The sequence below is a fragment of the Prionailurus viverrinus genome, chromosome X (assembly GCF_022837055.1).
Source record: "Prionailurus viverrinus isolate Anna chromosome X, UM_Priviv_1.0, whole genome shotgun sequence".
NCBI lineage: Eukaryota > Metazoa > Chordata > Mammalia > Carnivora > Felidae > Prionailurus > Prionailurus viverrinus.
Window position 1 is genome coordinate 6,317,480 of NC_062579.1, and position 17,589 is coordinate 6,335,068.

The 17,589-nt window shown below is 48.3% G+C and overlaps 1 protein-coding gene and 1 pseudogene across 1 annotated transcript in view; both read left to right on the top strand.

The window, feature by feature from the left end:
* PRPS2 (phosphoribosyl pyrophosphate synthetase 2) overlaps positions 1–17,589 on the top strand; it is a 36,073-nt gene that overhangs the window by 10,974 nt on the left and 7,510 nt on the right. The window contains exons 3-4 of the mRNA XM_047843989.1: positions 12,077–12,175; positions 13,044–13,168. Of these exons, the coding sequence (XP_047699945.1) occupies positions 12,077–12,175; positions 13,044–13,168 (224 nt within the window). The remainder of the gene's footprint in view (positions 1–12,076; positions 12,176–13,043; positions 13,169–17,589) is intronic.
* Positions 1,062–1,160, top strand: LOC125158057 (uncharacterized; annotated as a pseudogene).

Genomic DNA, 17,589 nt, shown 5'->3' on the forward strand with positions numbered 1-17,589 from the left:
ATATTTTAAACGTTTATTCACTTTTTGAGAAACAGAGACAGAGTGCAAATAGGGCAGGGGCAGAGAGAGAAAGAGACACAGAATTCGAAGTAGGCTCCAGGCTCTGAGCTGTCAGCACAGAGCCCGACGTGGGGCTCGAACTCGCGAACCGTGAGATCATGACCTGAGCCAAAGTCGGACGCTTAACCGACTGAGCCACCCAGGCGCCCCGCCCCAGCCTTTCACCCTAATTCAAAACCTGCTTCATGATGTTTAATCTTCCTGCTTCTTTTGAAGCAAGGCCCACACACCTGTAAAATTTTATTTTTGGTTTCATCTGTATGTGCAAAAAGCCAGGGACTAGCTCGGACAGTGAAGGAAAACTTACGGTTTCGTAAGCCATTACACATCAGCACAATGAGCTGCTAACACGGAGAAAGGAAGCTGATGTAGTAATTGGAAAATGCCTGGTGTATTGTAGTCTGAGCTCTGGGATCACAACCTTGGAATCAAGTGGACTCAGGTTTGAATTTCAGTACCACCATTGACTCCTTTCGTCCTTTGTAACAGTAGCTTAAACTCTCAGTTTTTAGCTCACCTGTATATTAAGGATAGTACTGGCTACTTTTTCTGAAGTACTTAGCATATAATAAACATGTGGGTAGACAGACTTTTTCCAAAAAGAGCCGGGTGTCAAATTTTTACACTCTGTGGACCACCAGATCTCTTGGTCAGCTCCACCATTTTGGCATGAAAGCAGCCGTATATGATATGTAGATGAAGGGCTATGTGTCCGTGTTCCAATAAGATTTTATTGTTGGACATTGCTCTGTGAGTTTCATGTGTCTTTCAGACATCACAAAGTGTTCTTCGTTGGATTGTTTTTCAACCTGTTAAGAACGTAAAACCCATTCTCAGCTCATAGGTTGTGCAGAAACAGACCACAGCCTGGGTTTGTCTCCTGGGCCGCACTTGGCCGATGCCTGCTGTGGTGGACACTCAATAATTGCTAGTTTCCTTCCCTGGTAAAAACAGTATGACGTGGGCAAAGCTGGAAATCATTACATCTGAGAGGGCAGAAGATTGCTTCTTGGCCTTTTGGCTAAGATCAAGTGTAGTATCTGAGAGGATAGAGGACTTGAGGCTTTTTTCAAAATCATTTTCAAGGTTATGTTCTCTTTTCAATTATCAAATTGTTTCGACTTTTTGCCTGGAAAAAGTGAGCACAGTTATCCTGATGTTAGTTTCTGTAATCTTGTAAATTTCTACCGCTTGTCAAATGTATGCTTTTAGCAGGGCAGCGTCTGATACATTGATTAAGATCTGGAGCATCCAGAGAATCTTGGTCATGGCTGGGCCGCCTCACAAAATGTTTGACTTTTCTCCATTTTTCATCAGGGAGTTGAACGTTTTACTTTTGGTTGCTGTTCCTTAACGCTACCTTTGTTGAAATGCCATGCTGATTGTTCTCATAGTGGCTGTAAAGTCGGTTAACTCGCAAATCTTTCCTGCAAGGTTTAGTCGGCTCTTGAGCCAAACTCATAGGACAAAACCCAAATTTGTAAACAAGGTCTGGAGAAGGAAATCAGAAAGTATGAGTTTAGAAACGACCTGTGGTTTGGATCTCAGAAGGAGCAAATGCGAGATACCACAGAGGAATGTTTTTGCCCGTTATAGAATTGTAGGAAGAGCCCCACTTTGATTAGCGTCGAGAATCAGATTGTATTACAGAGAAGTCCCGGTGATCAATTTGTTCTTCTAATTATCCTGAAATTGTGTTAAGCTAAATCATTCTCACAGTCATTGAGGCAGATAACTAAGCCTTGAAAACTCGACGTGGTAGAGTTTGTGTTATTAGATGTTTTCACTTTCTGGAAACCTCCACTGTTCACATTTTGAGGCTGGAAAGAATGTATGTGCATGTTATATATGTATTGCTGACCTCAAAAGTAAAACTGCCAGTTATTTTACTGCAAAAGGTGGGTTTATTCAAGAATTAAAAAACAAACAAGCAAGCAAACAAAAAAACGTAGGCAGGGCACCTGGGTGGCTCAGTCGGTTAAGCGTCTGACTTCAGCCCAGGTCACGATCCCACGGTTTGTGAGTTCAGGCCCCGCGTCGGGCTCCGTGCTGACAGCTCGGAGCCCGGAGCCTGCTTCAGATTCTGTGTCTCCCTCTCTCTCTGCCCCTCCCCTGCTCATGCGCTGTCTCTCTCTGTCTCTCGAAAATAAATAAACGTTAAACAACTAAACAAACAAAAGTAGGCAATTCTGGAGGACACAGGAAAGGTACGCTTTAGAAGGAGCAAAGGGGGGTAGTTGGGTTGTGATGAGTTAACAACTTCAAGTCAATTGGAGAAAACTGGGGGTTTGAAGTATGGTGGCTCTTCATCGGCGGAGCTGTTGTCAGGGATGAGGAAAACATTTCTCCCTCCTGCTGGAGTAGTGGAATAGTCAGTGTCCATGTGCAAGGTCGAGTCCGCCTCTTCCCGTTGAGTCTGCAATGGACAAGGCATATGGAAAGGCATGAGAGCTCCCCCTCCCGAAACCTCCCGAGTCCATTTTCGTGGGGGTTCCCATTACTGCTGTTCACATTCCCCCCTTTTGATCAGGATCTTTCCTTGGAAGCATCGCAGATCAGCGGTCAGGTTCTCTGCATTTAGTGGTTTTATCTCTCGGTGCCAGGAAGGACCTTCTCTGGTGGTCACGTTCTCACCTCGGAGGGCGAGTACACAGCAGTTGGAAACCACTTAAGCCACATTGAGCAACAGGGAGGGTTAGGAGGGACAGCCCTCAGGCATTTTCCCATCTGAAGTCTGTATCTTCTCAAGACGGTGAGCACTGAGCCAGCATCAGCTTAGGGGGCACATCCTTTCTGCGGGGGATTGATAGACAGCAAGTGCACGGTCAGAAGCAACGTGACCGTTCCAAAGTGTATGTTGGTTCTAAACCAGAACCCTGGGTCTGAAGATATTTACAGGCCCTGTTTGGACTTAGGGAAGAAAGGTTTCTCGCTGTGAAGGCCATCCCGGGGTCATGTTGCGTCCCGAAAGTCGTCTCCTAAAGTGGCTATGCACCAAAATCGTGAACTACTGTAAGAGCACGTGGAACCGAGTGCATTTGGGAACCTAGGGCCCACGTGTAACCATGAAGCAGTAGTTAATGAGCCCTTTTGCGAGAATAGCAACACTTTAAGGACATTTTAAAACCCTATTGTTCTCTCAGAAGAGCTGTTTAGAGCCATGTGTGTTGTCAGTAACAGCCCATGAAGTTGTGGATTCAGAAACCGTGAGTCTGGATAAGAATCCAGAGTCCGTTCCTAGTTTAGACAAAAGAAAGGCTTTTGTGGGTTCTGAGCTTCCTAACCTTTCGGAAACGCTCACAAGATCGAAATGAGGCGGTTGCTGGAAAGGTCATCATCAAAAGAGGTTTCCCCCTTTGTAAGAGATTGGGAAATGCTGATAAAGGGCATTTTCTTTCTTCAAAAGAAGTGACAGTGAGAAAAAAGTACACAGGCCTGGGCCGGACAGCTTGGGAAAGCAGTCTCCCCAGATGTTGTCGGCTTCGATTCCAGGAAATCATGTCACCAGATGGTGTGCAGGTCCCGTCAGGGTTTGGGGCTTTCTTTAGATGTGTCACGTGGATCTAAGCGTCGGCACAGGGGTTGGTGAACAGATCCTGATAAGGGCCTTTCCAACGAGTTTGAAGACTCTTCATGGAGGTGGTGTCTTTCCCAACAGACAGATCCTCCAGGTGGCAAAGTGTGAGCAGTTAAGATCGTTGTCTCCTGTGCGCCAGGAAAAGATTGCTCTAGCAGAGCATGGGTATGTTTAATAGAAGCAGCCGGACCTTTACAGTGCTGAAGATGTCTCCTTTTATCAACTGTGGGTCAAAGAGGGAGGGGCCAGAATGCACGGTCGTTCCTCTATCTCCAAGGGTGACAATGTATGAGTTCCAAAAGGGGGAGGATCTGAGACACAGTCATTTTTTCTCACCAAACTTTAGCCGCAGAAGAGGCACTGGCCTGTCTACTGGGGACGCTTTGGTCCAGTGAGGAAACATACAAACCATGACTGAAACATACTTCTATCCACGAGATGGGGGGTAGCTGCATGAAATCCATTTGCCAAACCTCAGTTGGTCCACTGAGACAAGCCAAGTAAACTAGACCCTTTTTGCGGCCTTCCTCATATGTTCCCATCGATATGGGTTCATGAATGCTATCATTCTGTCAGTACGCCGATGGTTGAATGTGTGCGTGGTGGGACATAGAGGGAGCTTTAGAATTTCCGGGAGGACCAGATCGTGATTTGGTCCAAACCCGAGCTTGCTTTCTTTATTCAACTGATAGTTGTAGATTTCCAGATATTGACTCTCCTCCTCTGGGGCTAATTGTTGGGCATCTCCGGTCAATTTTTCTCATTTGTCATTTGAAAGAACGTCCCTTTGGAACATGCCAGAGGTCTGGGTGTCAGTCTCCTTGAGAGCAGCACGTGGAAATACCAGCAAGGTGGTATCCCTTGGCCCCCAGGGGGTCGCGTCTGGAACCCCTGGGAACCTTCGTAGCCAGAGCGGCCAGCAAAAGTATGGTACCCAATAGATGTTGGATGTAGGGGCCATTTTTAATCTCATCCCCGCTGGGGGTAAGGAAACCTTGTTGCCGCTGTCACATTCCAGAATAATGAGCTACCCCAAAGGCATACTGACTATCAGTATAAATGTTTGTGGTTTTGCCCTCGGCTAAAATACAGGCTTGAGTAAGAGCATATAAGTGAGCCTTGTTGGCCGAAGAGGCTGAAGATAAAGGTGACAGGCCTCAGGGACTTCAAAGGGAGTTGTAGTAGCATGTCCAGCATGGTATTTACCATTTTTACTCTTTTTTTTTTTTTTTTAATGTTTGTTTATTTTTGAGACAGAGCATGAGCAGGGAAGGGGCAGAGAGAGAGAGGGAGGGAGACAGAGAATCCCAAGCAGGCTGTGTGCTGAGAGCAAAGAGCCCGATGCAGGGCTTGAACCCACGGCTTGTGAGATCACGACCTGAACCGAAACCTTGTGAGATCACGACCTGAGCCGAAACCAAGAGTCAGACACTTAACTGGCTGAGCCACCCAGGTGCCCCTCCCATTTTTATTCTTTAAGAACCCTTAGTAAGCTGGGAAAAGTGTGTATCCTGAGAGGTGTTTCCTATAAGTTGTCACCGGGAGTCCAAAGGTGATCTGTCAGCCTTAGGCACTTGGGAGGGGCTTCATCAGGGGAGGGGGGGAGAAGGTGGCCCAGGTAAGGCTCTCGCAGTGAGAGTTACTTGGATGAGGAGTAGTTAGCAGGGGTGTCTATTAGGTTTGCTCTTTCTATTTCATCAGTGGCCTGGACTAAGAGGACAGTGGCGGGAATGACCCTGGGGCAAGGGGACTGTCCCCCAGCCAGAGGGGCTGGTTGGCTGTAATACCCTTTGGGATGATGTTGGGGGAGGACTCAAGGGCATCCCCTCACGTCTCGCTCACAAAAAGGCAGGTTGCTGGGGCGCCTGGGTGGCGCAGTCGGTTAAGCGTCCGACTTCAGCCAGGTCACGATCTCGCGGTCCGGGAGTTCGAGCCCCGCGTCAGGCTCTGGGCTGATGGCTCAGAGCCTGGATCCTGTTTCCGATTCTGTGTCTCCCTCTCTCTCTGCCCCTCCCCCGTTCATGCTCTGTCTCTCTCTGTCCCCCCCCCCCCCCAAAAAAAAAAGGCAGGTTGCTAATTAGGATGTCTGAGGGCAGGGGCTTTTGGTAGACTTCGCTTTCAAGTCTCAAGGGGCTGTGTCCTCCCCCTCTTTGCAAATAGTAGGGTTAGGTTTGTTATTTTTTAGTAAAGCGCACAGAGGCTGAGCCGTGCGAGGGACGTTCGGAATCCAGTTTCGACAATAGCCAGCCAGTGCAAGAAAGCCTTGTGATTGGCACTTAGTTTTAGGTTTGGAGAAATTGAGGATGCCTTAGAGTCTACCTGGATCCAAATCTGGTCTGTGTTCTGAGATCATGTACCCTAAATATCAAACCTGAGTTTGAACAAACTGTCAGTTTTGTCTGCGGAGACTTTCATGTCCCTTTAAGGCCAAAGGTTTTAACAGGTGGATGTTGTCTTCCCATGTAGAGGTTTGAGAACGGGGACAGAAGCAAAGGGCCTGTGTATTGTGACAAGATAGAGCCGGCAGAAAACTTTGTGTCATTCAAATCATTTTTTAAGGTTTGTGAAGGGTTAAGGACTCTGTGTAACCCTGGGGCATTACTTTCCGGGTGTCTTTCCATCCTTCCGAAATGAAGGTAAAAAGATACTCGCTATCCTTATCAACTGGCATATGGGAACAGATCCGTGGGAATGGATGTCAGTAGCCCGTGAGGGTTGGGAACAGTGGGGTGCCCTGGGACCCCGGTGCTGTTCAGTGCTCAGAGGTCCTGGATAGAGTTCTGTCCTTGGCCGTTGGGTTTTCTCACAGGTAGAATTGGGGTGTTACAGGGACCAGTGCAGGGGATAATGAGGCCCTGAGCCTTGTCATCCTCTGCGGTGGGCATGATGCCTTGAAAGGCTTCTTTGTGTGTAGGCTATTAATTCTAGGGATCAGTTTGAATCTTGATGGGAGGTACCCTGTGGATGCTGCTGGTGTCCGTTGAAGACTTTACCCATAAAGACGACGGTAGCTGAGCCAGTAGGAATAAATGATCAGCGATCAGTACCCCCAGCCTATTTTTCTAAGAAATCTGGGCCCAGTGAATGAGTAGGGAGGGGTGGAGGAACCAGGGAAGAAAGGGTGTATATCTCTAAAAGGGCCATGACAAAAGGGAGCCGGTTCGGAGATGGGAGCCTGTTGAGGTTGACCAGAGACCCCCACTGTTGGAAGTGTTTTAGCGCTCCGGGGCAGGGGCTGCTTTATGGCGGTGTCGGGAACGACAGAGACAGACTTCTTCCCAATCTGGATAGTCGTTGCTGCGAGCTGATCAAGAGGGATGATTGGGAAGAACGCCTGGAGCTCCTGGCAGCCCCACTGTAGACAGCAAGACGGAGTCACTCCTGTCCAGCAGGGGCCTGCGTCGAGCAATGATACGAGCGGCTGAGGGTACTAACAACGATGAGCTCTCCCCGAGACCGGCACCGGCTGACGACGCCCCAGAACCGATCAGCAGCAGAAGCAGGGGAGGGGTGCAGGCGCCTAGGACTGACCAAATCCCTTTAAAAGGGGGAGGGCTTTTGCAGCGGTCGGGCCCCGCAGACGTGACCCTCTGCGTCTGAGCGCCTGAAAAGGCAGGGGCCGCCGAAGGCTCCGGCTAAGGAGAACGGAGAGCCTCCACCGCTTGAACAGAAGGAGCGGGAGGGCCGAGCGCGGACCCGGCCCGGGGCCTCCTCTCAGCTGCGCGCCCACACACGGACTTGGCGGCGGCCTCGTTCACTTCCTACCGCCTGTGTTATCTCGATCGTCGTGTGCCTCCTCTTAGGTCCTGCGCCCTGTGCGGGGAAGAGGCCAAGTTAATCACGGGCTCCAATGTCACTGGGTCTGGAATCCCGAACCCGCTTTCTCATTACGTTCACCTTGCTTTAGGACCGAGCACCGCTGGCGCTGCGCAAAGACCCAACTCGTGCGTGTGCCTTCACGGCGTGCTCGCGACAGTTGGCGTGGTCGGCAGGGAACTGAGTCACAGCCGAGACCAGAGGAGATTGCCTCAGAAAGGCACTTGGAGGGTTAAGAAGGATTAAACCGTTTGGGGACGTTGCAAAGATAAATGCCACTACTGGCCAAGTTAGCCTAGAACTTGGCAGAAAGACGCAAACAGAAAATGTGGAAAAACCTGTATACACATGCGAGGTATAAGTGGGAAATAGAGCCGCACACGGTTCAGAAGTTGTGAATAGCAGCCAGTAGGTTGCAAAAAAGAAAGAAAGAAAGATCCGGGCACTCGGTAAATACCTAAAAACGATGGTGAAAAGGGCAAAGCCCTTCGTGTCCCAGGCACCCATTGCACGGGTACCTACCTTACTGATGAGAACCATCCCACAGTTAGACTAGGAACAGAAAAGGGGCGAAGAGCTAGCTAATAGACTAATAAGGAAGGACAAAGCCATGAATAGTTTAAGTTTCAAGGACGAAACACCCTTGGGACCCCGGGACCCCCATCTTGAGGACCCAGGAGACCATGATGACCCCTAGGGGGGTGATTATCAAATCAGACTCTGCTTCTGCGGGTTAGGGGCTTTGGGGTGTCAGCTGGTACTGGTCTTGGTGATAATCTTGTAGCTGCAGTGCCCTTAACTGTTGGCATCATTGCTGGATACAGGCTCCTGCTTGACATGAGTGACTCCATCTTGCTGTCTGCACCCATCATGGGGAATTAGGACGTTGGAAAGGAAACGGTAGCAGAAACTACGCTTCTGGTTTTGTTTAGGAGCCTTCATTTGTTGGAGCTGAACACTGAAAATTTTAGCCCTCTTTCTTCTAGGTGACTCACCTAGGCAAGCTAGTTTGCCAGGTTAGTCGAATCTGAAGTGGTCAGTTGCCCATCCCATCCTGGTCATCTTAACGAAAGGGGAAAGAGCCTGCGGCAGTGATTCATAAACATAGACTTAAATGTTACCCCGATGGATTCAGCACCTAAAGGAAGACCAGAATTTTCTTTAAAGATAGTTTGGGGTCGATTATAATAATCGTGAATGGATTCATCAAGCTTCTGTGTATAAGCCTGAATTTTGTTCCAGTCAACAGGCTTAGGAAAAGCCATTATAATTGCTTACTGGCGATTTCCAGCAAGTTTTCTAGCATCTTGCCAAAGGGTAGGGGTCTGTTTCTCTAAATCCCGCTCAGGATTTTCCCACTGGGCTAGTTTCGCCCAACGAAACTAAGTTTGAATATTTGGTGGTGGGAGGGTGCGGGGTGGAGAAGAGGCCCCAGAAGCCTTTTTTTCTTTTTAATTGTTTGCCTCCTTCAGTTTATAAATTGTATCTTGGAGAGAGGCAATTTTAGATTCCCGAGAGTGTTTGGAAGCTTCAAAATACCAATTAAAATAGAAATCCCATTCAGTTTTGTCATTTTCGAACCATGGTTGTTGTCCAATTCAGCTTTGAGAAAATTAAGTTTGGGGAGATTGAAAGTTCCCCATAGTGGCCATTGAAGTTCTAAATTACTTCTGGTTAAGTCAGTCCATTTATTTATAAATGTGCGTGTGGAGGGCCCATAGTGCTTAAACTTAAAACCGGCCAGAGTCCCAGTGGGTGGCGGGGCGGTGGGTGTCCTCAAAGCGCTCAAAACATTTCGGTGACTGGGATCCCATTTCTTAGAGGGTTTTCGGGAGCCAGCCTGGTTCCAGAAGGAATCGGATGAAAGTCCCGCACAGCTCTGGGAGGCGCAGTTCCAGTGGAAAGTGTGATTTTGAAAATGAAATCAGACCGAGGGCCAGCCTGGTTCTGAAAGAGGACTTCAACCGTCTGCATTCTGTCCTCAGTCTACTTTCTAATTAAGTTCTCCTCTCCAGCTTATCTCTTTTGTTTTATTATTTTTTTAATGTTTTATTTAGTTTTGAGAGGGCATCAGTGGGGGAGGGGCAGCGAGAAGGGGGGAGACAGAGGATCCAAAGCGGGCTCTGCGCTGGCAGCAGCAAGCCGGACGCGGGGCTCGAACTCACAAACCGGGAGATCGTGACCTGAGCCCAAGTCTGACGCTCAACCAACTGATCCACCCAGGCGCCCCTCCAGCTTCTCTCTTAACTCGGGCAGAACACCCTGAGGGCACAGCATCCCCTGATGGGAACCCAAACTTACCGCTCAAGCAGTAAGGACCTCCCTGTGCCAGCAAGACCCCCGTGATGGACCCCAAGACAAATGATTGGTTGCCCTGACCTTCACTACCCACCTGCACGTACCCCCCACCTTCGCCCCGCATTTTCCTTACTTAAACCTAGAAGTGTTCCTGGCACTTTGCAGACAGTCTCTGAGATGCTGGTCCGCTGTCTTCCCGGTGGTGACTTCGCTCAACTAAATCCCTTTCTTGTTTCACTACCGCTCGTCCCTCTGCCTTTGGATTTTGTCAGTGGCCAGTGGCCGAACCTGCTCCGTGGGTAGTGCACCTGTTTGCTCACCCGCCCCGCAGCTGTCGGGGGTCCTCTCTGGATCTCCCCTCTGATCACCAAGTAACATTTAACTTTAAAAATAGACACCGCCAGGGACTCCTGGGTGGCTCAGTCGGTTGAGCATCCGACTTCGGCTCAGGTCATGATCTCACGGCTCATGGGTTCGAGTCCCATGTCGGGCTCTGTGCTGACAGCTCAGAGCTTGGAGCCTCCTTCAGATTCTGTGTCTCTCTCTGGCTTCTCCTCCCCCACTTGTGCTCTCTCAAAAATAAATAAATATAAAAAAAAATAGACACTGCTAGTTATTTTACCAGCAACAGATGGGTTTATTCAGGAATAAAAGAGAATTGCGAACAAAAAAGCTGTGACAAGATTGTAGGCAAGTCCGGGACATAAAGGAAAGGTAGGCTTTTGAAGGAGACAAGGGGGGAGTTGGGGGGCTCTTAGGAACTAAAAGTCCATTGGAGGAAACTGGGGGTTCAAAGAGTGGTGGCTTCTCATTTTCTGAACTGTTTCCTGGGCACGGGAAAAGCGCCTCTTCCTTCTGGAGTAGCAGAGCAGTATCCATGTGCAAGGTCAAGTCTGTGCAAGGTCACATCCGCCCCTTTGGTTGTGTCTGCAATTGACTAGGAGTGGGAGGGTGGGAAAGCTTCCCCTCCCAAATCTCCCGACTCCATTTTTGTGGGGATTCCCGTTACGAATGTCCACAGTATGTTATTATAAAGTAATGTTTGTTTGCTTTTTAAAAGAGTATGGTGTGTCAGAGAAAGTACACATGATCTGTTGACTTTATGATGTAATTCCTTCCCGTGTATGCTTTTACATGAATCTACTCTATACTCTGTGTATTTTGTAGGGATGGTTCATTTGTTACTATTGTGATTGAAATGTTTTCTTGTTGCCAGTTTGAGGTGTAATTGACATAACATTGGGTGAGTCTGAATGAAATCTTTTAAGCTTTTATATATATATATATATATATATATATATATATATATATATTTTTTTTTTTTTGGGGGGGGTTGGTATATGAGCATATTCCTGTTTACAGTAAAATGCTGACCTCTTTTCCTAGCTTCAGTCTCTGTGTAGTCTTTTATGTAATTTTTGATGTAGACAGTTATTGGCCAGGATTTATGATGGCGGAACTACAGCTATGGAGAAGTTAGGTAACTTTAAAGAAGATACAGTGTCAATAAATCACCTTGTATCCCTTCTTGAAAAACCAAAGTTTTAATCACCTGAAGTTGTTCTTTCTTCAGTCTGGTTTTCGTGTAGTAATTCGTGACAGCATTCGGCTTCCAGCTGCAGTATATCAAGTCTTCTTGAAGACCTGACCTTGGCTTTCAGCTGGCCCCTGCCTCCCTTGCCAGTATTCCCTTACACTCCCTCTTGGACCAGTGCCTGTGGCCACCCAGCTTTCAGTCCCCAGATGTGACCTCCTGGCCTCGGTGCCGTCACACGTGCTGCTCTTTCTGGAACACTGGTTTCTCCCCTCTGCTGGCCACACCTTAAAAGCAGTTTCCTCCAAGGGGCCTCTGATGATAACCAGTCTCTCTCTCTCCTTTTTTTGAATGTTTATTTATTTTGAGAGAGAGAAAGAGAGCACAAAGAGAAGAGAGAGGGAAGCGAGAAGAGAGGCAGAGACAGAAGTACAGCAAAAATCCCAAGCAGGCTCCACGTGGTCGGTGCAGAGCCTGACATGGGGCTCGATCCCACGGTTCATGAGATCATGACCTGAGCTGAAATCAAGGTTGGATGCTTAACCGACTGTTTCATTGTTTGTTTCTTTGATACTTGTTCTCGCTGCACAGTGTCAAGCTGGTAACATTGGGTGAAATAAATGGAATGAAGAACTTTTGTTGTTATGATGTAAATTTCTTCCTTGTTATTAGGAATTAATTAATGTAAATGATTAAAGTCTTAAATGACTTTAAGTGGTTAATGCCGATTTTGTTCACATATCTCTTCCCTTCTCTTCTGCTGTTATAAAACCTCTGCCTTTATTTTTTAGAGCCGTGCTCCGATTTCTGCGAAACTTGTGGCCAATATGCTGTCAGTGGCTGGGGCAGATCACATCATCACCATGGACCTGCACGCCTCTCAGATCCAGGTTCCCGCCTTTTCTTTCTTGCCCTCGGTTGTGATCGGGGGCTTAGTGCAAGTGGTTAAATCCTGATTCTGTTCAACTGTTTTCGAGGGAGGTAACGTTACTCGTGGTCGCGTTTGCATACGGTGGCTCTCTGGGATTTTCGTCTTTATTGAACTTGAGACTATAGTTCAATGTAGTTATCCCCTGACTCTGCCACCAACCTCTGTCCAAACAGTTTTGGGGCGGTGGGAATGGCTTCTTGGTAGTAAACTGTATAATTCCATCTCAGCTTCTCGACAATCATGAGAATGGCAGAGTTGTAATGTATGTTTTTTAACCTCTTCATAACTGAGTTCCTTTATCTATGAAACAGGCCGAATTGTACTGTCCCTACTCTGTAATACAGCGAACGTGAAACATTTAGCTTATAATAAGGTGCTTGAGACACAACAAATCTCTTCACTCCCTTGCAAAGCCATTCTATTGCTTAGAATACAGGCAGGGGGCGCCTGGGTGGCTCAGTCGGTTAAGCGTCCGACTTCGGCTCAGGTCATGATCTCACGGCTTGTGAGTTCGAGCCCCGCGTGGGGCTCTGTGCTGACAGCTCAGAGCCTGGAGCCTGCTTCAGATTCTGTGTCTCCCTCTCTCTCTGACCCTCCCCCGTTCATGCTCCGTCTCTCTCTGTCTCAAAAATAAATAAACGTTAAAAAAAAAAAAACACAGGCAGTCATAATATAATAGAATGTGTCTCCAAACATAATGGATGGGACTGAAGTAGGCTCCTGGAACATATCTGTCTTTTGATTTAATTCTGTTAAAATTCAGAGAAGGGAGTCTGCTGAAAAGGCTTCTTTTGAATGCAAAATTCAAGTTTTACTGCTCTCCGTAGGGATTCTTTGACATCCCCGTGGATAATTTGTACGCGGAGCCCGCAGTCCTGCAGTGGATCCGGGAGAACATCGCCGAGTGGAAGAACTGTATCATAGTTTCACCCGACGCCGGGGGAGCCAAAAGGTAGCCAAGTGCGCGTCGTTTTTCTTTTCCTTTTTCTTAACGTGTTAGGTAAGGAAGCACGTGTTTTAAATTACTTAATGCTCTATTTTCGTAAATGAATAAGGGGTCTACAGTCTTGCAGAGAAGGGTGCCGTCAACTTTAACATTTCCTCCTTCATGAGAGAAGCACACACACACATTTGTTTCCAGCAAAGAACATGTTTTACTTGAGGTATTTTTTCAGTTATGTTTTCCTAAACAAATTTCATTTTAAGGTTTATTGTTGAGAGAGACGGAGAGAGGCAGAGCGTGAGCGGGGAAAGGGCAGAGAGAGGGAGACACAGAATCCCAGGCGGGCTCCGGGCTCCGAGCCGGCAGCACAGAGCCCCATGCGGGGCTCGAACTCCGGGACCGTGAGATCATGACCTGAGCTGAGGTCGGAGGCTTAACCGACTGAGCCCCCCAGGTGCCCTGAGTTACGTTTTTCTGATTAAGAAAGAAAACTGTGTCTATCGAGCACCGAGGACAAAGGAGGTATCCGGGACCAGGAAGTGAAGAAGGGCTGAAAACCATGCTCGAGTGGCCTGGGGGTTTGGGTATCAGATCCAGGAAGAGGCTGGTAATTTAAGTGTTAGCTGTCCCCATAGAGGTCTCCAGAGAGAAGGGAGGGAGACAGTCTTCATTCAGGCCTTTGGGGGTTGGGGGGGGACAAATTAGCCACCCGTGAGAAATCAAACTGAGAGCCTGTGCCGTGTGCAGATACACGTCAAACTCTGCATCCTGCCCCTGTGCCCGCCCCACCCCCGCACAATGTGGGGCAGGAGAGTCCCTACGCTGAGAAAATTTACACAAAAATTGATCCCAGGCTACAGAGCTCCTGCAGTGGGAGAATCCCACCAGCCCGGCTGCTCAGTAAGCACTCCGCACTGAAGACAACCTCATGCCTGATGATGCAAGTTCAAAAACCGGGAGGGTGCAGCCCACCCAGAGCCAGCGTGTGCAGATAACACGGCGGCGGGCCGCCAGCACCGTGGGGGTGACGGAACGATTACTGGACTGTAAAATTACTGAGTTGGACAGAAATTGACGTGGTGCTAAAAGCACGGTACGGAGCTGCAAATCTCGCGGGCTTTGCAGACTCCGGGAGTTAAGGAGCAGTCGGTACCGAGTTCACGATGAAGGGTGACGATGATAGAACGTTGATTCGGTACGGGGTGCTTTACTGCGGCCTGAGGCTTGCTGACCTTGTAGAAGTGTGCGGCGGCCAACTGCGAGAGGAAGACAGGGTGGCATGGGGCTGAGTGCCCAGGTAGGGGTCTCCATCAGGAAGGGAGAGGAGCAGAAGAGCTCTGTCCATCAGTCCGGTGCAAAAGGCAACCAGCTGCTACATGTGCCGGGAGAGTGACCTGTGACGGTTGACCTTCAGGACGTCTTTAAAATGCAGATGCCTCATTTGGCTCCCTCGTCCACCTGCAGCCCAGTGAGGGGCCTAGAATGAAACTTAAAAGCTTATGAGGAGCCCAGGAAGCTGTCCTAAAGGCCACGCAGGGAAGCGAAGGTCCTAATTCTCAGAAGAGCCTCGGTGAGCGCCGAGCTGCTGTCTTGACAGTTCGGTTCCCCGCTCTGGAGAAGGGGACGACCAGGTGGGGCTGGGCCTCCGACAGCAGCAGGAAGTGGCAGTTGACAGGAAGGAGACACAAATACATAAAAGCCAGAAACAGAAAGTTATCTTGCAAAGACCCCAGCCGGGCAGCAGCAGGGCCCTCAGCCGGGACCTCCAGGTCAAAGCACAGCGAGTGTTGTCTGCTTAAGAACACCGGGGAACGGGAGTGACATTGTGCAGTTCCTCGTGCTGGAAACGATTGTGGTTTACTTGGAAACTTCCATTAAGTGCCGCCGTGGAATCTGCATTCATATACGGGGACTCCTCCGGCCTGATACAGGGTTACAGAGCTGAACAAGTGGCCGCTTTTTAAAATTTTTTTTTATGTTTATTTGTTTTTGAGAGAGAGACAGCATGAGCAGGGGAGGGCAGAGACAGAGGGAGACACAGAATCCGAAGCAGGCTCCAGGCGCTGAGCTGTCGGCACAGAGCCCGACGCGGGGCTCGAACTCCCGGACCGCGAGATCATGACCTGAGCCGAAGTCAGACACTTCACCGGCTGAGCCCCCCAGGCGCCCCAGAATCCACCTATTTAAAGTGCACAGCTCAGTGGTTTTCAGCGTATTCAGTGTACCCCTCACTACTGTCACATTCCAGAACATTTTCACCACCCCAAAAAGAAACCTGTACCCACAGCCAGTGACTCCGTGTTCCCGCTCCCCCCAGCCACCCCTGATCTACTTTCTGTCTTGCCTTCCTGTGTTGCCTGTCTGGACATTTCGTATGGACGGATCGTGTAATACGTGGTCGTTGTGTCTGGCGTATTCCTTTTCCTTAAGCAGAACAAGACAGACTTTGGCAGCTGATCAACCAAAAGAATAGATTCCATACATTTGTGTGGCCTTTCCTATCCCAATGCTGTTTTTTATAGAGAGTCTAAAAATACACGTGCTGTTAGCAAACCTTCAAATTGGGTAACGTCCCCCATTTCCTTCTTTAGAGACCTCAGTTCTTCCCAGTTTCAGAATTCTGTTGTTTGCACACGTCTCCCTTTTTATTTGACACAAAGGGTGATGTGCTGTGCACAGTTCTTCAGTCTCCAGTCTCCACGCCACTTCCTTGTTCGGTCTTAGCAGTGTTTCATCGTTCTTTTTTTTTTTTTTTTTTTTAGTGTTTGTTTATTTTTGAGAGAGACAGAGCACAAAGGGGGGAGGGGCAGAGAGAGAGGGAGACACAGAATCGGAAGCAGGGTCCAGGCTCCGAGCTGCCAGCACAGACCCCGATGCGGGGTTCGAACTTGCGAACATGAGACCATGACCTGAGCCAAAGTCAGATACTTAACCGATGAGCCACCCAGGCGCCCCAAATGCTTCATCGTTCTTTATAGCTGAGGGGTACGTCCTTTGTGTGCATGTGTCCTATTTCCTTTCACATGACCCCCCCCCCCCCACACTTGTAGGAACTGTGTTTTGTACTCTGACGCGCACTCCTACAGCACAAACTTCCTACCTTGGGTACGCATTTGCAAGCAGGATACGTTCCGAGGGCAGTTGCCAAGTCTTTCACTTGGCAAGATAGACCGGTCGACAGTCCCAAGTATGAATGCCGGTGACTTTATTAACCAGATAGTGATAATATGGTCTCTTTTCCTGTTAATTCTGGTTGCTGTGGATAAGGTCACGCACCCTTTCTCGCATGTTTATTTTCCAAGATGGCCTATTCGGCCTATTCGTACCTTCCTGTGTTGTCTTATTGGCTGGAGGCCTTTCCCTTTGACTCATTAGGAGTTTTGTGGAGGCAGGATTTCTTGCCTTGGTGCATTTTTATTCCCCGCAGCACTTTTAGAACATTCTTCTGTACTCATTTATCTCCTTTTCACGTTATGGCTTCTGGGTTTAGGAAGAATTCACCCTTCTGTCGATCTTTCTTCTCCCACGAGTTCATATATTTGAAAGTAAATTGCCCTTTTCCTTTTTAACGTTCCAGTTTTTCTTCCATCTGGTATTTGTTTTGGAGCTAAGAGTGAAGAAGAATCCCTGTTGATTTGAGACACCATCTTATATACCAAATCCCCCCATCCACTTGCCAACCCTTGCTTTTCAAAATGCAGAATCAACTAACCAGAGTTCACGGCCAGCTGTTTTTTTCAGATCCCCTTTAAACCACCCCTATTACCTCTGCCAGGAAAAGTCCAGCTTTTTGGGGGCACACGTTGTAGATTTTTTTGCCACCTCCTCTCCTTTTCTTCTTCCTATTCTGGACTAAGCTGTTCCCCACCTGGCAGGACAACCGCACAGGTAACGCAGGGTACATGCACTTGACATTATTGGCGCCATCTTTGCGTGATGCAAAAAAGCCATTTCATGAAAGAAAATAATCTAATTGATTATCTGATCAATTAGAACTTAATGCCTTAGTAAAAGCTTTAAAGGCTGACTTGTTGCAGGTAAAACTTAATATTGCCACAAGAGGTCACTCTTGGATTGTCTTTGAAGCTCGATTGGGCGGACAGCTAAGGAAAAAGAAACCTTAGAAGGTAACACCACCGCTGAGATAGTCTGCGTTCACCTGACACTGCTGTGGGACGTTGGTGAAACGAAATCATTGAGATTTGGGGGCAAAGAATGGAAAGACGGGTTTAGAAGAAGTGGAAATGAAAATATGTATGTTATTTTTGTTCCAGCTTTTCCTGCCTAAGATTTCTGCGTGATACGTTGTCTCCACATCATTTGTTAGGAGTAAGTCTTAACTCTCGTATACAAGGAAAAGAAGAGTTGTATACCAAGTGCCTCACCGATAAGCCTGGCCTGCCACCTTGTCTTTCTCTTGCCCGCTCTGC